Raw genomic sequence first — 24825 nt, forward strand, 5'->3', positions numbered from 1 at the left:
TTTCCCTTTCTTCATTATTAGCTTTCACTAAAAGTTAAAATATACACTTGCAACATTTTCAGATTGGTTTCCTTCACCAAGCCTCACATATATATATATATATATATGTGTGTGTGTGTGTGTACATATATGTATACACACATAATAGCTGTCAATGGATTTTATACTGTGTCAGGTCAAGCTATTTAGTACTGAATACTATATCTAGTCACTTATGATGAAGCATGATGGCAGATATTGTCAGAATAATAATGTCTATATATATGTGTGTGTGTGTGTGACTGGGTCACTTTGCTGTACTCTAGAAAATTAAGAGAACACTGTAATCTAACTATAAAGAAGAAATATAAAACATTAAGAAAAGTGGATAAAGACATAAATGCATCAATATTTCCTGATGAATAGCATTCCATTCCCAGGAAGTACCATACAATTCACCTACTGAAAGTACACACACCTCTGCTATTTCCAGGAGTTGACATTAGGACAGAATTGCTGTAAATATCCATGCACACTATTTTTTGTGGAAATGCGATTTCCACACTGTTCACTACATCTCAAGGACCACACTAGCTAGCTTCTCTAAGAATACTTTTTTTTTTTGTCTTTTTGCCTTTTCTAGGGCCATTCCCGTGGCATATGGAAGTTCCCAGGCTAGGGGTCGAATCGTAACTGTAGCCCCCAGCCTACACCACAGCCACAGCAACGCGGGATCTGAGGCATGCCTGTGACCTACACCACAGCTCATGACAACGCCGGATCCTTTAACCCACTGAAAAAGGCCAGGGACCGAACCCGCAACCTCATGGTTCCTAGTCGGATTCGATAACAACTGAGCCACGACGGGAAGTCCCCAAGAACACATTTAATATTGCAAAAGTTTCCACTCTGTCTTCAACATTCCCAAGGAGCTCTTCCATTTATTTCCTGACATAGATGCCTAAGAATAACACCACCACCAGGGCTGACTGCTCTTCACGTCCCTCTCCGTTCTCACCACCTAATTTAAAACCAAGATCCATGGACATGTTCCACTCTTATCTCAATCACATGATCAGAATGTTACTCTGAAAACTGATGAGTGTCCTCAAGTCCTTCAATTTAAACTAAATGCTCATTGCTTTACACAAATACAAAAGCACACATTAAAACTCACAAGGTCCTGTGTGGATGACACACAGGGAAAAGAAGAGTGAGAACACCATAGCCAAGAGCCCAGACAAGCAAGGATCATGACTGTGAATCAGATGTACCTACATAAGCCAACGAAGTAAGTACAAAACTTGATAAGCTTTTGGAAGCAGTCATTAGGAAATGAGACAAGTACCATTTCCTCCTAAGCACAGAGTGTCATTTGTGTAACAAGAGAACAGGTGATTCTCATGGAATTCAAGGAAGGCTTCCTCCCCTGTGTCTCTGACTCTGATTTCAGGTTATGGCACTAACTGTTGGAATCATAGGTGAAATATGATCCTCTCTTCATCTCTTCACCTGCGTCTATTCATTTCCTACAACTGCCCCAACAACCGCATGAATGATGAATTCTCCACGGTTTTCCTGGTCGCTTTGTCAAAGAAACACGATACATGTTGACTGAGTCACAGAGAAGTGTAAAAATGATGGACAAAAAGCATTGTCAAAGTATTCCTCTGTGATTTACAGGGAGGCAATGAAATGTATCGATTTTTAAAAATCACATTAATATGCCCTCTGGAGAATACGTCTCATCTTGAAATTCATTTCTACCAAACCTTTAAATTGGATACAATACCTCCTGAAAACCCTTGAGCAGATGATGTACAAAATGGTGAGTGAATTTTTAACTCATCAAACACAAATGAGAATGTTCAGGATTCGCAGCTGAGGAAACAAGAGAGGATCTGTGTGGGGAGAATCTCAAAGTAAGAATCATGACATCTGGGAGAAATGAATTCAGTGGAAGTTTACAAAAGAGCTTCTATGGCAAAATGGCCACGTTTTAGTGAGTAACTCATCAGAGTTTTGAAATCCCCAGTTTGGAACTAATATCTCTAGATTGGTCAAAAGAGGAGTGCACACACACACACACACACATGCTCTATCTTCTGGATTTCCTACTCCTTAAGCATATCTTCAGAAACAATTTGCCTTCAAGGTGTGTCAAAGCCATGAAAAATTCTATTCCAGAAGCCAAAACAAAGCACATGTACAAGGAACCACATGGCACATAGAGGTCACAAGCATGGCTTTTCATCAAACTGATGGTGAATTTCTTATGTTTACGTGAGTTCAATGACCCCCAGCCCTGCATGGAGAGGCTCAGATCTGCAAAACACCACCGTGGAGACTAGGGTAGGAGAGTTTTGGACTCACAGGCCCTGAGAGAATTAAAGACAGGACCTGAGGGCCCAGTGAGGGAGCCCAAGGCCAGAACCAGGCAGATAAAGTGGCCGTCTTTGGGGCAGAGAATTTAGGAGCAACAGGGGGTGAACGGCTGTGGGCTTGGTCCTTCACACCAAGACTTTGTCCAACTCTGTGCGGGTGTCATGGATGAGGTGCATTTGGAGTAGAACCTGGATTCAGGGAGACTGCTTCTCTCAACCAAAGGGGTCAGCCAGTGCATGTGCTCACAGGACCGTCTCATAAGAGTTCCAGACACCACCTACAGGCTCCTGGATACACCAAACTAATGCAGCAAGAGCATGGAGCAGGTCAAGGAACCACCCGGCAATGAGATGAATGTGTATTCAAATCACCACCGTACCCCAATAGGGACAGAAAGCAAGAAAATATGAGATACACCAATTATTAAATACATATTAACACATAGTTTGAGGTCTTAGGCCAGTAAGAAAAGCGACTGCTAGAGATGGCATCTCACTGTGCTACCAAAGAGTTTAGGGTCACAATCTGTTCCCTACACATTTAAATAAGGTGTACCAAGTTCTTGATGGTGGCGGATAACCCCTCCTTCATTACACTTCACCTTTCACAGTTAAAAACCACCATGCTTTATTAACTAACATGTCTTAATTAAACATAGAGTTTAAAAAAAAAAAAACCTGTTACAAACCACTGTGTGATCCTTGATCAAAATCCTGACAACAAACCTTCAGAAACATTCTCCGCCTCTCATATAACCATCGGAGGATTGTGATCTCAGTGGCTGACCAAACAGAGGCTAATCCTTTAGTTCACATGGAGCTATTTAATTAGGACTTTTCCAGGAAGGGACACCTACACAGTTCTTGGCTATCACTGAAGATGTCTTCATTTCAACCGTGTCCACAAACACTCACGACCTCTGGCTGCTGCTATTGGAAAGACACATCAGGATCTGAATGAACTGTCACCAACTCATGCTTAGGAAGCAGGGCACAGAACTACTGAACGCTGGAAACCCACCACTGCCAACCTGACCACAGGGAATGGCAGTTCCTGAACACACATCATGGTGACTGACGGGGGTGTTGGGAATCAATGACAGACACCTCGATGTCCATGTTCACGGTGGCGTCCTGAGTCATCTCATGGGGAAGTGAAGGGAAATGATGCCCACCTCATGGAGAAGGGCTTCTCTTATCTTTGAGGCAGGAACCATCCAAACCATACAATCACCCACACATGGAACAAGAAGCATAGCATGCCGAACATTGAGAGCTCCATTGCACTCCTTTGGGCCTTCAAGGAAACTCAATTAATGTTGACATCAATGAGGATGCATCGATAGTTCTTGTTCCCATCCAGATATCACCCCTTTTATCTTGTGATCTCTGCAAACAGCAATTTCTAGGTCTTTGCACTACTGACTGCTTTCTATGCTCTTCTGCTTTAGAGCGAGTCCAGAAATGAGTTATGGACTGAGGGCTTTCCAGGATAAATTCCTTTAGATTGGACTTTTCATTAAGTATTTTCCTATATTTTTACATCACTCAAGTAACTTTCCAGGGTGAACTCCCTGGTGTGTTCATCACTATCTCTTTTGGAGAAACCATGTTCCTCACTTACTACATTTGTAGGGATTCTCTCCAGTATGTATTCTCTGGTGTCCAGCTAGGTCAGAGCTCTGATTAATGGCTTTGGCATATTCCTTACCTCTGAACGTTTTCTCTCCAGGGTGAGTTTGCTCATGTGGGGAACCTTTGGAAGCACAATGAAAAGCCTTACTACATTAGGTCCATTTGTAAGGCTTCTATGCAGTTTGAATTTTGTGATGTGGAATAAGATCTGAAAGTCTATGAAAAGGCTTTCCACATTCTTTACATGTGTATGATATTTTCACACGATGAATTCTCTGGTGGTAAATTAAGCTTGAATGACAGATAAAGGCTTCAAGCACTCTCCTTACATTGTGAAGGTTTCTCTTCAGTATGAATTCATGGATGTCAAGTAAGCTAAGAACAATCTTCCAAATTGTGCCACAATCTCTGAATATATGGCTTCTCTGCCATGTGAATTCTCTGATATCTCCTGTCATGTAAGATGTGAGGACTTGAGAAAGCCTTCACCACATACTGCTCTTTCATATGGTTTTTTTGCAGTATGAATTTGCCAATGTGTAGTCAGAATGGGTCGGTGTGTAAAGGTTTTGCCAAATACTATGTATTATTAATCTTTCTCTCCAGTGTGAATCTGCTGATGTTTGGTAAGGTTGGGAAGAGGTTACGAGGCTTTGCCACATTCTGTATGTACATGGATAGGTTTTCTCTGAAGTATGAACCCTCTAATGTTGAGTAAGCCTGCAGCCAACAGAAAGATTTGCCACATTCTTTACATTTTTACCATTTCTTTCCAGTGCATATTTGCTGATGTATACTGGGAGTGGAGCTCTGATGAAAAGATTGTCCTCTTTGCTTACACTGAAAAGGATTCTCTCCAGTAAGAATTACCTGATGTGGTGTAAGCATTGCCCTGTAATGGAAAGCTTTGCCACCTTCGGCACACATGTGAGGTTTCATTCCTGTATCCATATGCTGATGGTTTCTAAGGTTTGATCTCAGATGAAGGGCTTTCCCACATTCCTTACATTTACTAGATTTCCTTCCACTATGAACCTGCTGCACTACATGAAGACTTGAGTGCCCTTGAAAGGCTTTGCCACATTCCTTGAGTGACAGGGTTTCTCTCCAGTGTGAACTCGCTGAGGTATAGTAAGATTTGAGCTCTGAGTAAAGGCTTTTCCTCATTCCTTACATTGAAAAGTATGCCCTCCACTATGCATTCCCTGATGGTGAGTAAGTGTTGACCTGGAATTGAAAGCTTTGCCACATTTTGTACATACATAATGTTTCATTCCAGTATGAACTTGCTGATATTTACTAAGACATGCATTCTGATGAAAGGCTTTTCCACATTCCTTGCATATTTAAGCCTTCTCTCCAGTGTGAATTGGAAGATGTACACTAAGATGTGATCTCCATTGAAAGGCTTTCCCACTTTCTTTACACTGAGATGGTTTCTTTCTGGTATGTATTCACAGATGCTGGGTAAGTATTACCCATAATTAATGGCTTGGACAAAAGCTGTCCATGTGCTAAGTTTCAATCCACTATGAATTCACTGATGGAAACTAAGACTTCAGCACTCATTCAAGGATTTTCCATATTCCGTATATTGATGAGGTTACCCTCTGGGATGAATTTGCTCATGTACCTTAAGTTGTGATCCCCATTAAAAACCTTTTCCACATTCTTCACATGTATAAGGTTTTTCTCCAGTGTGAATTCGCTGATGTTGAGTAACTTTTGACCTGGAATTGAAAGCTTTGCCACATTCTGTACATTTGTATAGTTTTGATCCACTGTGAATTTGCTGATGTAAACTGAGACTTGAGCTCTGATGAAAGGCTTTTCCACATTCCATGCATTGATATGGTTTGCCTCCAGAATGAATTCGCTGATGTCCACTAAGATGTGATCTCTGTTTAAAGGCTTTTCCACATGTTCACATGTATAAGTTTTTTCTCCAGTATGAATTTGCTGATGCCAAGGCAGAGTTGACCTGGAATTCATAGCTTTACCACATTCTGTACATTTGTAAAGTTACACTCCAGTATGAATTTCCTGATGTTGATTAAGACTTGACTTCTGTTTAAAGGCTTTTCCACATGCCTCACATTGATAAGGTTTCTCTCCAGTATGAATTCGCTGATGTCGAGTCAGAGTTGACCTTGAAATGAAGGCATTGCCACATTCTATACATTTGTAAAGCTTCACTCCAGTATGAATTTGCTGATGTTCCTTAAGACTTGAGCTCATATTAAAGGCTTTTCCACATTCCTTACATTGATAAGGTTTCTCTCCAGTATGAATTCGCTGATGTGCACTAAGATGTGATCTCTGTTTAAAGGCTTTTCCACATTCTCCACATTTATAAGGTTTTTCTCCAGTATGAATTTGATGATGTCGAGTAAGACTTGACCTGGAATTGAAAGGTTTGCCACATTCTATACATTGGTACAGCTTCAACCCAGTATGAATTAGCTGATGTTTTTTAAGACTTGAGCTCTGATTAAATGTTCTTCCACATTCCTTACACTGATATGGTATCTCTCCAGAATGAATATGCTGATGTCGAGCAAGATTTGAGTAACGATTAAAGGCTTTTCCACATTCCTTACATTGATGTTTCTCTCCAGTATGAATTCGCTTATGTTGACTCAGAGTTGACCTGTAAAAGAAGGCTTTGCCACATTCTGTACATTTGTAAACCTTCACTCCAGTATGAATTTGCTGATGTTGAGTAAGACTTGACTTCCAATTAAAGGCTTTTCCACAAGCCTCACATTGATAAGGTTTCTCTCCAGTATGAATTCGCTTATGCTGAATCAGGCTTGACCTGTAAAGGAAGGCTTTGCCACATTCTGTACATTTGTAAACCTTCACTCCAGTATGAATTTTCTGATGTTGTTTAAGATGTGAGCTCCAATTAAAGACTTTTCCACATTCCTTACATTGATAGGGTGTCTCCCCAGTATGAATTCGCTGATGTCTACTAAGATGTGATCTCCGTTTAAAGGCTTTTCCACAAGCCTCACATTGATAAGGTTTCTCTCCAGTGTGAATTCGCTGATGTACACTCAGATGTGATCTCTGTTTAAAGGCTTTTCCACATTCTTCACATGTATAAGGTTTCTCTCCAGTATGAATTCGCTGATGTACACTCAGATGTGATCTCTGTTTAAAGGCTTTTCCACATTCTTCACATGTATAAGGTTTCTCTCCAGTATGAATTCTCTGATGTTGAGTAAGGAGGGAGCTATGTTTAAAGGCTTTGCCACATTCTCTACACTTGGATGCTTTCCCTCCAGTGTGGATTTTCATATGTCTACCTAGAGCAGGTGACTCATTCAAAACTATCCCACATTTATTATATTCATAATGTTTCTGCCTACTGTGAACTCTCTGATGTTCACCAAGTTTTAATGACCTGTTAAACATGTTACTATATTCCCTAGGAGTCTTTTCTCCAACCTGAAAACACTTACCTACAATAAGATCTGAACTTTGATAAGAGACACTCCTTCGTTTCGTACTTCGACAATTGGGCTCTGAAACCTGGGGTCCCGGATGGCTCATAAGCCTTGAGTCTTGGTCAACATCATGCCCAGATGCATTGCGTGAATCTCTTCCCCTTCCATTATACTTACAATTGTCTCTATTGGAAGCAGAGCTCTTGGTTAAGACGTCACTTGTTTTTATACACAGCCCAAGCTCTCCCACATTACCTCTTCCGCCATAGGTATTACACACTATTGGTTGGGTAAATCCCCTTTGATTATGCTCTTTGGAACATGCAGAAAATATCGGTTGGTTGAAGACTAATAGACCCGTTCCAAAGGATCCCTCACCTTCATTATACTGTGATGTTTGTTCTTCCTTGTTCCATTCCTGTTTTTCAGACACATTTGAGTGAACCTTTAAGGGAGGCTTACGTTCACAATGGTTTGAAGGAGTGTTTGCAATAGAGTCTAGGTGACTTTCCAGACGTTCCAATTTCCGCTTAGAGAACTTGTATGTTTCAAAACTTGATGTGGGTCTTTGTTGACAAACATAGGTTTTTGCGAATGTTGATGACTTATACTGGTGACTTGCCAAAGTTGAGTCATATCCTTGATTTCTAAGCACAGTACTGTTTGTGTTACCAGAAACTGTCTCATTTGGGTAAAGTCCACCATGGCATTGTTTCTGCCCTGCATGTCCCCTTGTGTACTCCCAGGGGTTCATTAAATATACATTTCCAAGTTGAAATCTTTCGTATTTTGCCAGATGCCCTTTTGGGAATACATCTTCCATGCTGGGCTCCTTTCGCCTCAAAATCTCGCTGTCCTGCAAGGAGACAGCTGAAAGATAATACCCAAAATTCAATTATTTCACAAACTCTTCTCAGGCAATGCACTAAACACTTTTAGAAGACTGTGGGGATACCTCATATAGGATGAAGAATAAAAATGACAATATTCAAGTATAATCTGAAGTGAAGTAAGATGCACCTTATATATATAAATTCAGAGATATTCCCTAGGAATATAAGGACAAAGTGGATGCCTTCAAAAAGGCATGAGTTTCTAGAAAGGCCCTAACCACATACACAGTAGAATAAAGGAATACAAAAAATCACAACAAACCCTCAACTCTTCAGACTGAAAAATAAATTTATAACAATTCCCAACAAAGTAATACTCTGGTCTTGAGGAATTAACTCTATAATTCTGGCAACATTTCAGGAAAAGTTAACACCCATTCTCAACAACCATTTCCAAAGTGTGAAGAGATGCGTAATCATCAAGCCCTTTCTATGAGACCAGTACTCACCCAATACTAAAGCCAAGGACATTATGAACTTTTTAAAACAGAAATACACACAGAGCCAAAACTCTTAGCCGGTATGCCATGTATAGTAATGAAAATCTCTTTAATAAAATGGGAGAAAAATTAATGTAGATGCACATGAAGCTTATTATGCATCATGAACTATTCAGCATGTTTTGGAGAATTCAAAGGTGTTTCAACACATTTTTTTTAAGTATTGAGAGGAAACACACAGGTGGAAGGTCATACCACACAATTATCAAATAACACACACAAATAAACCATGCACTTATTCTCTCACTATGAAAAAACTCAAAGGTGGAATGGACAAAATATCAGAAGGTAATAAAGACCACAGGTCTAAAGATGAGTTTTTCTCTTTAATAAGGGAAGAGTGTAAGCTTTTTCTCTATATTCAAAAAAGGTCCAAAATGCATATGCTCACAACTTTGAGGCAACCGAATACTGAATTTCCTACACAAGACAATCAAGCAGGGGAAAAAACAATATCATCCAAACAAGAAAGGAGAGAGTAAAAGATCTCTTTCCACAATGAAAAAAGTAAATATAAACATCTTAAGCATCCAAATGAAAGAACTCATCAGCAGAGAAATCAGGAACAAACTGTGCAAAACTCAAAATACATAAGCAAACAAATATGACTTGTGTTCCTATACACTAACAGGACTGCCAGGAAGCATATTAAGACTATGTTTTCATGAATACGCTCATCAAAGAGAACCAATACGAGGAGTTAATGAATGAAGGCAGTAAATGATTTCTATAATGAGAATGTTATTAGTACATTAGGAACTAAGGAGAGAATACATTAAAAAACATGCATCCGGAGTTCCCGTCGTGGCACAGTGGTTAACGAATCCGACTAGGAACCATGAGGTTGCGGGTTCAGTCCCTGCCCTTGCTCAGTGGGTTAACGATTCGGCATTGCCGTGAGCTGTGGTGTAGGTTGCAGATGTGGCTCGGATCCCGCGTTGCTGTGGCTCTGGCGTAGGCCGGTGGCTACAGCTCCAATTCGACCCCTAGCCTGGGAACCTCCATATGCCGCGAGAGCGGCCCAAGAAATAGCAAAAAGACAAAGAAAAAAATATCTACAACTAACAAATGCTGTAGAGAGTGTGGAAAAAAAAACATACATCCCTTTTCTGGACAGGAACATTTAAGATCACTCATGGTCCAGAGGGTAGGGGCTGATCGATCCCTTTCAAAGCAATCTCAAAGTCCCAATGACCCTTTTGGCAAGAAGCATAAAGCTCCTTCAAAAATGTATGTGCCTTAGCCAAAAACATGACACATCCAAAACTCATCTCATGAAGAAAGTACAACTTCAGAGGTGTGATGACACAGAAACACACATGTAGTTAATCATGTAACACATGCATGTATGATAGCAATCATATGAAGACACTGGAATATTTTTGCTTTCTTAAAGAAAATCAAGAGTATAGAACCATTATAAAAAACAATACATCATGGGAGACATTAAAAACATTCTTAGATGACAGGATCCTGACATCCCTCATCTGAATACATACACAAAGGTCCCCAAAAGACGTGGGCAGGAGAAGTCTGAACCCCAAGTTCCATTTAGCATTCTGCACAAAACCAACAATAGAAGAGGTAGCCAATGTTCACAGACACGTGGGAGCTACAGGAAGTTTATCATCATGATGCAAGGGATTATTATTTAGCTATGAAAAGTTGAACTTTGTACATCATCAGCCATGAAAAAAACTTTGGGCAAGTGAGGTGGGATGAAAGACTCACAAAGGGACAGATGGTACATGATTTCAGAAATGTGAGTCACCTAAAAGAGTCAAACGCACAAGGGAACACATTGGAATGGGAATGATCAGGGGCTTGGAGTACTGCACAATAATGGACTATTTGTATTACGAGTATTCAGGCAGTTGTTCAGGGGGGATAATTAAGGAGACGGTTGACCCACACACACAGGAACATAATTCACACCCTGGACTCTAAAGTTAAAAGAGTGTAACATGGTAAATTTTATGCTGTGCATTTTCCTGGCAAGGAAAATAAAATGGAATGGGGTGGGGTCATGGAGCACAGAAGGGGGTGGGGGAGTGGGACATGAAGTTCACCTACTCCCACAAATACATTGGGAATCCATCTACATGTGGAACCGTTGGCACCGAATATTTGCTGAATGCTGACACAAGACTCCAGGATTCTGAGAGAGCCAGAGAACCTTCACAGAACTGGGTAGGACAAAAGAAACAAGACAAAGGGAGACAGAGAAATGAAGAGGGACAGGACCTGCACCCAAAGGAGGGAGATGTAAAGTGGGAAATGCTCCTGCACCCTGGGAATGCCCCCCACCAGTCAGGAGATCAGCCAGGACGGAGGAAGAAACTTAGGGTGTTGGAGGAGAACACAGCAAGAGGGCTGAAGCAGTTGCAATGGCAACAGGCATCTACAAATGGTCAGTGTCACCACCCAGCATTCCCCAAACATAGGCTCGGTGATGGAAATGCCACATCTGGAGATCAGTGCAGTTCATATTGGGGAACAGAAACTCCACCTCTCGAAATCCGGTGGGGACAGACAGATGAAACTGGCTACCTTGGGGAAAAACTGGGATGGTTCACAAGGAGACAGCCAGGAGGGACTGGAGGCTAGAGTGTCCACATTGGAGCCTGTCGGCTGAGGGAATCTGTTTGGGGGCTTGGAGGCCAGCCACCACTGTTCGTGGGTGCTGGGGGGAAGAGGCAGGATGCACCACTACAGCCTTATCCCCTGAGACTGCTCTCAGGAGGCAAACCACCAACTGCCCCAGTTCTAGCATCCACCCTGGAGCAGCTGCTGCTTCCCAACAGTTGGCGAGCAACCCTTACCCTTAAAGCTACAGAGAATGAGCATTTAAAAGAGACTGGAGAAACCTGATATGTTAGTAACCAATTCTAGACAATAGAGACACAGGATCAAGTCCATAGTTCATATTTTATAATAAAAATGTACAAAACTTTAAAATGAAATAGAAACCTGAATACTGACAAATATATAATCACTGATATATAAACAAAGTCTTTCAGATTCAAACATATGATACTACAAAAACACGTTGAAGAAGATAAATGAAATACCTACCTGTGGTTTTTGACCTGAACTCATCCTTTCTTTATAAATAGAATATTTTCATCAATCAAGGCTGCCTATGAATTATCTAACTCACTTCTTACCTACCATACGCTCATCCAAGGAACTCATCTTAGCTCTTTTCAATCTAAAATCCTGGATGATTTGATAGGCCCTGATCAGAATGTGACCTCTGAGACAAGGATTTACACTCTCATGGAGAATGAGAAAGATAATCACAGGAACTAAAGGAGAACACATGGAGGATTTAAGAGTGAACAATCAGGTAGCACATGTCCCTCTACACCAGCAAAGGAACAAACGTAGCCCCCTCAAACACACACAAACAATTCTAGTGAAGCAGATCTTCCCATGCCACACTACAAGCTCTGAAAATCTCTCTGGTCTTTGCACCTCTCCTCTGTGTCATGGCTTCACCCACAATCACATACCTGGGTGCATGGCTCTTGCCTCCACTCTGGTCACACTCCAGGGATCCTTCATTTGCTCCAAAAAGATGACCACGTCTGGCTTAGAGTCAACAAGACCTGTTCGTTCAAAAAGGCAACCAAAGTTTAGCTGGAAAACCTCCCATTTCCAATCCAATACTGTGCTCAGGTGACAAGAGAAGGCACTGTAGAATGTTCAAAATGTCTAGAGAAGGATTGCTCCAGATAGTGCATTGAAAGCACCTCTACTCCATTAGGCAACAGTGAAAAATATGACCCTGGGATACACTACCCAAGTAATACCGCATCAAAAACACCCGTGGAAATCCCATTTGAAGAGGTGGGAAGCAGTGTTTTCTCTCTCTCTCTCAACTGCTACAATTACCACTAAGTGAGAGTGAAAGAAGCAGATTACCTTAAGAAAGAGGAAAATTAGGATCATGGTGAATCATCCCAAAGCCTTTGTTTCTCAAGTTACGATGCCTTTTCCTTTTTCTTTTTCCCCAACACAGGGATCTGAAACTCTTGGTTGGAAGTAGGTTCCAGCAGATGTTCCACTAACGAAGGAACCAAAACCCTCTGGGTGGATAAGGAGCTACGCAAGGAAGTGATCCTCACCCAAGGAGACCAGGTTCCCATAGGTCTCCAACATCACATCCCTGTACAATTTCCGGTGACCTAGGTCCAGGCATTCCCACTCCTCTTGAGAGAAATCAATGGCCACATCCTGGAATGTCAACAGTCCCTGAAATAAAAAGGACATTTCCCAAGGGCCCATGGGAACAGGGCAGCTTGTGACCCAAGAGGAAAACTCAGAGTTAAGAGAACAGGTCACATTTAGGAGAGTCTATGCGTTCATCTGGGGAAAGAAACGTGGAAACAGTAAGATTCACAACCAGATGTCTAACTCCAAGCAAATGAATGACTAATGATCCATCAAACCACTCTAGAGATGAGAATTCTGTGGTAGACAAATCATAACCTGATGCCACAGCCATGGGCATGGGCATTTTTCAGCATGGTCCTTCTATCATACAGGACAAATCGTGTGCATTTCTAAGATGAAATGTCATGATGTGATCGAGGTGTATTTTTCCATTTCTCATTGGTATATAATCAAACAGGGGATATTGTAAAAAAATGTAAATTCTGATTCAGGAGTTCTGGAATGGCGTCAGATCATAACTAGTGAGGCCAAATCCTTTGGTCCATGAACCAAAATTTCATATAGAGTAGGCAAAGGGACAAATACACAGTTCATTTTGAACTGAAAATGTTTTACAGATTCTACACATTTAATAGGAACCATAAGAAGTACATCCTTTCTGAATATTACTATATAGTCTTTATACAATTTTTCACATATTTGAATAAACCATGTGAATTATTTAAGAAAAGATGACTCTCACTTTGTAATATTGCATCAAACATTCATTAAAAATTAGCATTGGTTCTACTCCACTTTACTTGAGATAAAATTTCTGTAAAATGAACACATCCTGATTCACAGAGACATTCTGAGTGAAGCTTTATAGCAGTCTCTGGAACTGAAAAATAGTAGAAAGCAAAAAGGCAAAGTGATCATTTATTTTGCCATTTCATGTACACATAGTTAAGTGAGCTCTTTTTACATATTTAAAGTGATGTTGAAGAAAACATTCAGGTCTTTGGTATCAAATACACTTAGTGTTTCTATTAATATTCATGTATAATAATTGAAAACACTTGGACATGAGTCTTTTATTTCTTTGAATCTTTCACATTTCCGCTATGCTAGATTTACATAAAACTGAACAGAAACATAGGTCAGTCATAGTATTCTTGTAAACTTTTTGGGAAATAAAAAAAGTGGGGATAAAGATGAGCATGTCTGTGACAGGAGTGTGGAGGAGAATGGAATCATCAAACCTAGAAATCACCTGCAGTGGTAAGCATCAAGAGTAAGGCATCGGGAAATGAAGCACAAAGCCAGAAAAAATATCACTGCTTGTGTGCCTCAAACAGTGCATTTAACTTGTAAAGCTTTCCAAAAAAATAATGAAATAATAAATAAATAGTAAGGTATCTTTATCAATATAGGAAAGAGACTACCCAACATTTTTGCTTGTTTTGTTTCTAGAACTCTGAGGCATCCAAGACCACTAAGTTGGTATTTAGAGGTATATTTTTGAAATCCTATCCAGAAAGCTGATAATGATCCAAATATAAGCTTAACACTACATTATATCTCTCTTACCTAAATAGCCCAAACCCAACTCTATATCCACCATGCATTCCTGGGTTCATCTCTCACAAAGGGAGTATTACCAATACTTACAAATCATTAATTCATTTTGAGAATTTTTCATTCTGTATAAGAAGCCCTGAGGCAGTCTATTGAGGAAAGATGGTACAAAGGAGAATTATCTCTAAAATATAGCTCTTGGAGCTCCCATACTGGCTCGGTGGTTAATGAATCTGACTAGGAACCATGAGGTTGCAGGTTCAATCCCTGGCCTTGCTCAGTGGGTTAAGTATCCAGCATTGCTGAGCTGTGGTGTAGGTCACAGAGGAAGCTCAGATCCCACGTTGCTGTGGCTCAGGCATAGTCTGGCAGCTACAGCTCTGATTTGACCCCTAGCCTGGGAACCTCCATATGCCAAGAGTGTGACCCTAGCAAAGACAAAAAATTAAAATTAAAAAATTTTAAAAAATATGGCTCTTGACTATCTAAAGAATAAATGGGGAGACAGGAGAGAAGTACTTGGAAAAAAACTTCACTAAGCAGGATCACACCAAATAGAGAATGAGTTTTTCGAGGTCTCAATCCAAGGTATTTTAAGAGGAAAAGCAGGCACAAGCTTCTGAAGCAAACAGAAACATTACCTTGGAATCTGCCATTTCCTCCTCCTCTTCCTCCTGCCCAATTCCTTTTCTCATCGGTGTTATGTTGAGAAATCACATCAAAATCTTGATTATATACCTTCAAATGGTATCAACAAAGATCCTTCATTGGCTCCCAAAACATTCGCAGGTGGAAAGATATGGAAATGCTGAAAAGGCCACTTCTCCAGCGCTTTGCCTCAAGACAGGTCTAGGAACAATCTCCTCCTACATGGAGACCACACTGCTTAGTTTTCTCTGTTGTCCACACAAGGTCTTTCCTCACATAGATGTCCCAGCAGTCTCCTAACATGGACTGGGTGGCCTGCACTGACTTTCCCTTGCAAGCAAAAACACAGCAGACACTGCTGCCTCTCCTTGCATGAAAACCTTGGCTCACCTCTCTGAAACATACCAAAAGCCTATGTATTTAACCCTGGCCTCAGCTCAGAATCACCTGGAGCACCTATTTAAAAGACCACTGATGTTCCCCCAGACCAATAAACAGGTGCTGTGGGAAGGGGTCAGGTGAGGATGTTTATTCATACTGGTCTTCTGCCCCTAAGGGGAAACCAGAAGAAAAACTCTGTGCCTAACTTATTTTTTCTGGAGATTTACAGTGAATAAGAGAAGCTGTCCACTTTAAGAATCTGCATCTCCAGGTGTGTGGTGGCGCCCCCAAATGACAAATTTAACAGAGTCCATCTTGGGGCTGTCTCTTCTACAATACCTGTATTCATGGTTATGGTACTAGAGATATCACACCCAGCACACCTGACCTCTGAGAGTGTGTGGGAATTTGGGGCTGGAACTTCTGGAAAGACAGGTTCCTTCAGCCTGATTCCCTGGGGAGGGGCTCTTCCTGGAATGGGGGTTGTCCTGTCACTGCCTAATGCATAAAAATTTGGGGAAGGGGACCTTTGAGGTGTGTGATTGTCAGGACTCACATGGGGGCTCTGAAAGGCTTTTCTCTCAGAAATCTTCCCCAAATTTACCCTGAGTCCTTAGGTCTTTTCACCTTCTTCCCTCCCTATACCACCTGTACTCACAGAATATTGTGCAGTGGGACCAGTTGTCTGCAGGTGAGGGTGCTTCCATCTTCAGAGACCAGGGGCTTGAAGTGCTTTCCACTGAAGCACTCTTGGCAAAGAAGCCGAAGACCACAATGGAGGATGGGTTACATTTGGGCACTGAGAAGGGACAAAACCTATTGTGTATGATGCCATCAATGTACACTTATTAATCAACAACCTTAACTGTGTTCTCTTAATTCATGTCACATTACAAGTGAATGAACACATGAGAATATCGTTGTTGTTGTTGCTCAACATTGTACATTATTTGTTTCTATTTTTTTGAATTATGGGCTACCATTTGTTTTCTCTGCCCCCCTGCAGTTGTATTTTCTCAAACCTACCAACTGTAATAAATAAGGGAAAATTAATGAGAAACACATCCATTTTGATCATATTATTTAAGATCACAGAATTTTTAAAATATTAAGTTGCATGTGCCAATACAAAAGCATTTTTAAGTTTGTTTTTTTTGTTTTTTGTTTTTTTTTAACAAATGGTTTATATTCACAGCAAATGAGAGTACGGTAAAGAGTTTTCCTATATACACTCTCACACAGGAATCCCTTACCATCATCCCCACCAGAGTGGTACATTTCTTAACATCGATGAATCTAGAGTGATATTAAATATTTAAACGCCACAGTTTCTTTCCTTTCACCTTTAGGGATATGCTTTCTATAAGTCCAGGTTAATGTATAATAGCATGCATCAATCATTACAATATTAAGCAGATTAATTTTATTATCCTGAAAATCATCTAGACTCAGAATACCCATAGCCCCACATTTGCCAATCACAGGCAAATACTGGTATTTCTTCTTGTCTTCTACATTAGCCTACAAAATGTCATCTTGTTAAAATCATAGTTTTGTAGCATTTTCAGATTGTTTTCTTTCACTTAGCCATATATATATATAATGACAATCAATGTATTTTATATCTTGATAGGTTTAAACATTTAGTGCTGAATAGCATTCCATTCCCAGAATATACCATAAAATACTTATCAATTTACCTACTGAAAGCACATCTTTTTTACTTCCAGGTTTTGATTTTAGGACAGATTTGCTATAAATATCCATGCACATTATTTTGTGTGCAAATATGATTTACACTCTGTTCAGTAAACATCAAGGACAACAATTGCTAGAGTCTATAATATGTTTAATACTGTAAAAATTTCCAATCTCTCTTCCAGTGAAGACTTTTTTTTCTTTTTTGGATTCCAAGTGGCAATGAGAGTTCTCATGGCTCCACATCCACCACAGCATTTGATATTGTCAGTGTTCTCAACTCTGGCTGTTCTAAGAGGCATGTAGTGGTATGTAATTGCAGTTTTAATTTGCATTTCTCTTTTGAAAGATCATGGGGCTTATCTTTCCATATAGCTATATGCTCAGATTCTATCTTCCTTGGTGGGGTATCTGTTAAATATATTAGCCCATTTTTTTACATTTCAGTTTCTTCTTTTCTTATTTTTTTCTTCCTGCCCAATTTGTCTTTTATTTTATTTACTCTCCTTGTCTAATTGCATAGAATAATTTTCTTGTACAATATTGAAAATATTTGGGGAAAGGGGACAACCTTGCTTCCTACATGAACTTAGGGGTAAAATTTCTTCATTCTCATCATTCAGTGTGAGATATGCCTTAAGTTTTTTTATCTCTATTTAACAAAATGAACTAGAACACTTTTTTCATTTTTATGGAAAAAGAAAAGACTCAATTTGCAGAATAAATATTGAGTAAGAAGAACAGAGCTGGATGAATCAATCTTCCTGATTTCACATTATACTATGAATGTACAGTCATTAAAAGAGTATGGTACTGACATAAAAACAGACATCTAGATTAAGGGAACAAGAGAGAAACCCAGAAACAGACCCATGCAGGTACAGACAATGGATATTTAACAATGAAGATGAGAAAAGACAGTCTTTTCAATAACTGGTGCTAGGAAAACTGGACAGCTCCATGTAAGAGAATACAATGAGTATGTCCTCTAACACCATGTACAAAAATAAACTCAAAATAGATGAAAGGCATAAATGAAAGACTGGATACTCTAAAATGGATCTCTAAAACTCTCAGAGGAAAACATCAGCAGAACACTCTTTCACAGAAAACATGGCAATATTTTTTGAATCCATCTCTTAGAGTAATGGAAATAAAAATAAACAAATGAGACTTTAAACATAAAGGATTTTGCATAGCAATTATAAAAAGAAATAAAATGAAAAGTTAGCCTTTGGACAGGGAGAAAATATTAGCAAATAATGTTACCAACAAGGGATAAAATCTCCAAATTATATAAAGAACACATAAGGCTTAATATAAAAAAAAAACTGCCCAGTCAAAAATTGGGCAGAAGGCCTTATTTATCAAAAGAAGATATACAGATAGCCAATAGGCACATGAAAAGATGCTCCACATCACTATTAGGAAAAGAAAATGAAAACAGCATTGTGATATCACCACACCAAACTGAATGGCCACCTCAAAGAAGTCCACAGATAATCAGTGCTGGAGAGGATATGGAGAAAAGGGAACCCTCTTATAGTGCTGGTGGGAATGTAGTCTGGTACAGCCACTATGTACAGCTCTATCAAGGGATCTTAAAAATTAAAAATAGAGTTACCATATGATCCTACAATCTCACTCCTGAACGTATATCCAGAGAAAACTCTAATATGAAAAGATACATTCACCTCTATGTTCATAGGAGCACCATTTACAATAGCAAGACATAGAATCAAATTAAATTCCCAATGACAGATAAATATATAAAGATGTAGTATATAGGAGTTCCCATCGTGGCTCAGTGGCTAATGAATCCAACTAGGAACCATGAGGTTGTGGGTTTGATCCCTGGCCTTGCCCAGTGGGTTAAGGATCCAGCATTGCCATGAGCTGTGGTGTAGTTTGCAGACACAGCTTGGATCTGGTGTGTTGCTGTGGCTGTGGCCTAGGCCAGCAGCTTCAGCTCTGATTAAACCCCTAGCCTGGGAATCTCCATATGCCGCCAATGCAGCCCTAGAAAAAGACTAAAAAAAAAAAAAAAAAAAAAAAAAAAAGATGTAGTATATAAATACAAGGGAATATTATTCAGCCATTAAAAATAAAATACCATTTCCAGTACCATGAATGAACCTAGCAATTATTTGATAAAGTGAAACAAATCAAAGACAAATAATCATATCACTCTATGTGGAATCTAAAAAAAATGTATATATGAAATGATTTACAAAACTTAAATAGACTCACAGAAATAGATATCAAACCCATTATTATCAAATTGTAAAGAATGTGGGGAGAATGGTAAAAACAATTTGGGATTGTCACACAACCACAACCCATGTGAAAATTACTATGGAGAAAATTATGGTGATTCCTTCAAAAACTAAATATAGACTTACAATATCATCCAGAAATCCCACTCTTAGGCATATGTCTGGACAAAACCTTAATTTTTTTTAAAGTGGTTTTTTAGGGGTTTTTTTTTTGTGTGTGTGTGTTTTGTTTTGTTTTGTTTTGTTTTTTTGTCTTTTTGCTATTTCTTTGGGCCGCTCTCGCGGCATATGGAGGTTCCCAGGCTAGGGGTCGAATCGGAGCTGTAGCCACCAGCCTACGCCAGAGCCACAGCAACGCAGGATCCAAGCCGTGTCTGCAACCTACACCACCGCTCACGGCAACGCCGGATCGTTAACCCACTGAGCAAGGGCAGGGACTGAACCCACAACCTCATGGTTCCTAGTCGATTCGTTAACCACTGTGCCACGATGGGAACTCCCAAAACCATAATTTGAACACACACATGAACTATAATATTCATTACAGCAGTATTTACAATAAACAGAGAAGGAAGCATTCTGAAGGTCCATTGACAGAGGAATGGATAAAGAAGATATGGTAAATATTTACAATGCACTATTACCCAGCCACAAAAATAGAATGAAATAGTGCCATTGAAAGAAATATAAATGGAGATAGAGATTATCATAGGAAATGATGCAAGTCAGATAAAGATAAATATCATATGATATCACTTATATGAGGAATATTTTTTATTAAAGTAGATTTGATTTATAATGTTGTGCCAAATTCTGATGTACAGCAAAGTGACCCACTCATATATATATGATAATGATATACAATAATTTACAATATCAATGATCATTAATGATTTAATGATCATTAATGACAATGATATGATATATAATAATATTATACTTTTTTTCCTCATATTATGTTCCATCATGTTCTATGCCAAGATATTGGACAGAGTTCCCTGTTCTAATGGAAAAAAGAACTTATTATAAAACAGAAACAAATTCAATTTCAAATTCAAACTGAGGGTACCAGGGGGAAATCATGATGGGGAGAGATATATTAGGACCGTGAGAATAACATAAACACACTACTTTATAAAATAGACAATTAATAAGCACACACTCTAGAGTACAAGAAAATGTACTTAAGAGTTTGTAAAAACTTAATTGGGGAAAATGAATGGATGTGTGTGTGTAACTGATTCACTTAGCTGTCCACCTGAAACAACATTTTAAATTCAATGCACTCCATTAAAATTTTTAAATAAAATTTTTAAAAGAACCAATCAAACAAAAACAAAAAACAAAATCCCTCTCCATCACACTGCCACTAATTTAGGCCTGAAAAAAAATTATAATAACCTCTGACTAATAACAGGATCAGTTCCTCAGTGTTGCCCAGAATACTGTGAAATCAGGAAAGTGAAGTTGATTTGCCACATCCTCAAAATTCCACATATGCCATGTCTCCATCTCTGTCGTTTGTGCATCAGAGGACACCACCACTAGCCACCTAAGACCGTGAAGTGATAAAAGGGAGCATCCAAGCCTTTCCATCACACATTTCCAAGGAGTTCTCCATATTTGTTTCAAGTCATATACTCCTAAGAATAACAGCAACACCATAGTTTACTGCTCTTCACATCTCTCTCAGTCCTTACTGCCTGAATTAAAACTATGATCTGTGGACATGTTCCACTCTTATCTCAATTACATGATTGGAATATTACTTTGAAATGTGATAAGTGGCCTCAAGCCCTTCAATTAAAATTAAATTCTCATTGCTTTAGAAAAATACAAAAGCACTCATTAAAATGCAAAATGTCCTGCATGGATGACACAAGGTGAGAACACCATAGTCATAGCCCAGACAAAGAAGGATCATGACTGTGAATCAAATGTACCAAAATAAGAAAATAAAATAAGTACAAAAACTGGCAGTAATTAGGAAGTGAAACAAGTATATTTCCCTCCTAAACCCAGAATGTCATTTGTGTAACAAGAGAACAGGTATCCTCTCTCCTAATGAAGAATTCATGGAATGCTTCCTCCTGTGTATTCTTTGCCTCTGACTTCACATTATTGCATTGCTATTGGAGTATTGTTCCTATAACTTAAATCTATTATACACTATTCATCTTCACCTGTGTCTATGCACTTCCTATAATTGCCTAAACAGATGCATGAATTACGAATTTCCCAGGGTTTCTCCTGGTTGCTTTATGAAAGAAACATGATTAACTTTGATGAAGTCATGTAGAAGTGTAAGATACAATGAACAAAAAGCATTGTCAAAGTGATCTTCTGCAATTTACAATGAGGAAATGAAATGTATTAATTAAACAAAATCAATTTCATATGCCCACTGGAGAATAATTCTCATCTTGAAGTTCCTTTCTACCAACATTAAATGAAATAAAAAACTATTCCTAAAATCCTTGAGCAGATGATATACATAATAGTTTATGAGTTTTGAACTAATAAAACATAAAGGAAATTTTTCATAATTAATAGGCTAGTAAACAAGATGGGTTCTGCATGGGGAGACTCTAAAAACAAGGGTCATGACATCTGGGAGAAATGAATTCAGTGAGAATACAGCAAAATTTTTGAAATTACCAGTGTTGGGGACATGGCTCGGATCGTCAGTGTTGAAAAATGAGACACATGAACATGGGGAGATCTCAACAAGGGTCTCTACTTCTGCAGAAGGGCACAGGTAGTCCAAAAAGCACGCCTGCCAAACAAAGGACCCTCCCCTATTTATCCCTAATGCAGATGACTTACCTGTCCCCTTCCTATAGGTCAGGTCAGGGCACACATTCTTCCCAGTTGACTAATTTGAAACAAATTTTTACTGGGAGAAGAGAGAAAGAGGAGGGGGGGTCGCAGGAAGGCAAACAGAAGTAAAATGGAGTAACCAAGATTTCCTTTGATAGAAAAGACATTACGTTACTTTCCACACCAGTTTGGAATTAATATTTCTAAATTCCTTGAAAGAAGTGTACAAACATACACACACATGCTCTTCCTTCTCTAGGTTTCCTATTCCTTAAGAATATCTTCATGTACAATTTGCCTTCGATGTATTTCAAAGCCATAAAAAACACTATACCATAAGCCAAGACAAAGAACACGTACAAAGAAATACATAAGATGTGTATATAATTTTTTTCACAGGCATGGCTTCTCATTAAATTGATTGTGAATTTGTTAAATTTACATTAGTTACAATGAGGCCCAGCAGTGCATGGAGAGTCTCAGATCTACATAAGACCACAAATGGAAATTGTAGGAGGGGGGTTTATGATTCACAGGTTCTTAGAGAATTAAGGTCAAGACATGGGGGCTCACTGAGGAGCCCAAGGCAAGAACGAGGCAGAGAAATTGGCAGGCCTTTATAAATAACAAGAGGTGAACTGCTATGGGCTTGGTTATTCAAACCAAGATTTTGTTAAGTTCTATGTGGGTGTCATGGAAGGGGTGCATTTGAGGTTGAACCTGGGATTAAGGAAGACTGCTCATCTCAAGCACAGTTGTCACAGTACATGTGCTCAGAGGACTGACAGTCTGATGTCATTTCAAGGTGCCTGCCAGCTCCCAGCTACCCAAAACTAATGTAGCAACATCATGGAGCCATACAAGTAAACACTCAACAATAACATTTAATGTTTATTATAATCACCACAATGCCCCAGTAGTTACAGAAAGGAAGATAATATATGATACACAAATTATGGAAAACACATTAACACATAATTTGAGGTTTAAGGCCAGTAAGAAAACTAATTACTACTGATGATATTTGAATACACTACCAAATAGTTTAGTGTCACCATCTGTCCCCTACAATTTTATTTGTTTTAGGGTCACACCCACATCATATGTAAGTTCCTAGGCTAGGGATTGAATCAGAGCTGTAGCCATTGGCCTAAACCACAGCCACAGCAACATGGGATCTGAGCTGTGTCTGTGACCTACCCCACAACTCATGGCAACGCCAGATCCTTAAACCACGGAGTGAGGCCAGGGATCAAACCCAAATCCTCATGGATCCTAGTTGGGTTTGTTAACCACTGAGACATGAAGAGAACTCCCCTACAATTTTAAATGAGGTGGGAGAGGTTAATGATGTTGGTGGATAACACTTCCTTCATTACACATCAATTTAACACTTAATAATCACTCAGCCTTGTTAATTAACATATCTTAACTTCACATATAGTCTAAAAAATACCTTTTACATACAGGCCAATTTCACTGATGAACATCGATGCAAAAATCCTCAACAAAATACTAGCAAACCAAATCCAACAATCCATTAAAAGGATTGTACATCATGATCAAGTGGGATTTATCCCAGGGATGCAAGGGTTCTTCAATATCCACAAATCCATCAGTGTGATACACCACATTAACAAACTGAAGAATAAAAACCATATGATCTTCTCAAAAGACGTGGAAAAAGCCTTTGACAAAATCCAACACCCATTTCTAAAAAAAACCCTTCAGAAAGTGGGCATAACGGGAACCTACCTCAACATGATAAAGGCCATATATGACAAATCCACAGCGAACATCATTCTCAATGGTGAAAAGATGAAAGAATTCCCACTGAGATCAGGAACAAGACAAGGATGTTGGCTCTCGCCACTACTCTTCAACATAGTTCTGGAAGTCCTAGCCACAGCAATCATAGAAGTAAAAGAAATAAAAGGAATCCAAATTGGAAAGGAAGAAGTAAAACTATCCCTATTTGCAGATGACATGATACTATATCTAGAGAATCCTAGAGACTCTACCAGAAAACTGTTAGAGCTCATCCACGAATTTGGCAAAGTTGCAGGATACAAAATCAATACACATAAATTGACAGCATTTCTATACACAAACAATGAAAGAGCAGAAAGAGAAATTAGGGAAGCAATCCCATTTACCATCACATCCAAAAGAATAAAATACCTAAGGAGTAAACCTACCTAAAGAGACAAAAGACCTGTACTCTGAAAACTATAAGACACTGATGAAAGAAATCAAAGATGACTCAAATAGATGGAAAGATATACCATGCTTGTAGATTGGAAGAGTTAATATTATCAAAATGACTATACTACCTAAGGCAATCCCTATCAAATTACCAAGGACATTTTTCACAGAACTCAAACAAAATGTTTTAAAGGTTGTTTTGAAGCACAAAAGACCCA

General features: G+C 39.1%; 1 protein-coding gene across 1 annotated transcript; it reads right to left on the reverse strand.

The window, feature by feature from the left end:
* On the reverse strand, positions 2975-16404 carry LOC110261286 (zinc finger protein 345-like). The gene is made up of 5 exons (XM_021097243.1): positions 16267-16404; positions 15221-15445; positions 12974-13100; positions 12359-12454; positions 2975-8320 (listed from the first exon to the last, which is right to left on the reverse strand). The coding sequence occupies exons 2-5, from the start codon at positions 15272-15274 to the stop codon at positions 6021-6023; spliced, it is 2577 nt and encodes an 858-aa protein (XP_020952902.1). The 5' UTR covers positions 15275-15445; positions 16267-16404; the 3' UTR covers positions 2975-6020.

Source organism: Sus scrofa, chromosome 6 (genome assembly GCF_000003025.6).
Source record: "Sus scrofa isolate TJ Tabasco breed Duroc chromosome 6, Sscrofa11.1, whole genome shotgun sequence".
In the NCBI taxonomy this organism is placed as follows: Eukaryota; Metazoa; Chordata; class Mammalia; order Artiodactyla; family Suidae; genus Sus; species Sus scrofa.

Coding starts and splice junctions, on each gene's coding strand:
- LOC110261286 (XM_021097243.1), bottom strand. CDS start 15,274: ATGAGAAAAGGAATTGGGCAGGAGGAAGAGGAGGAGGAAATGGCAGAT. Junction 13,101..15,220: donor AGGAAATGGCAGATTCCAAG/GTAATGTTTCTG, acceptor TTTTTATTTCAG/GGACTGTTGACATTCCAGGA. Junction 12,455..12,973: donor TGGGAACCTGGTCTCCTTGG/GTGAGGATCACT, acceptor TTGAACGAACAG/GTCTTGTTGACTCTAAGCCA.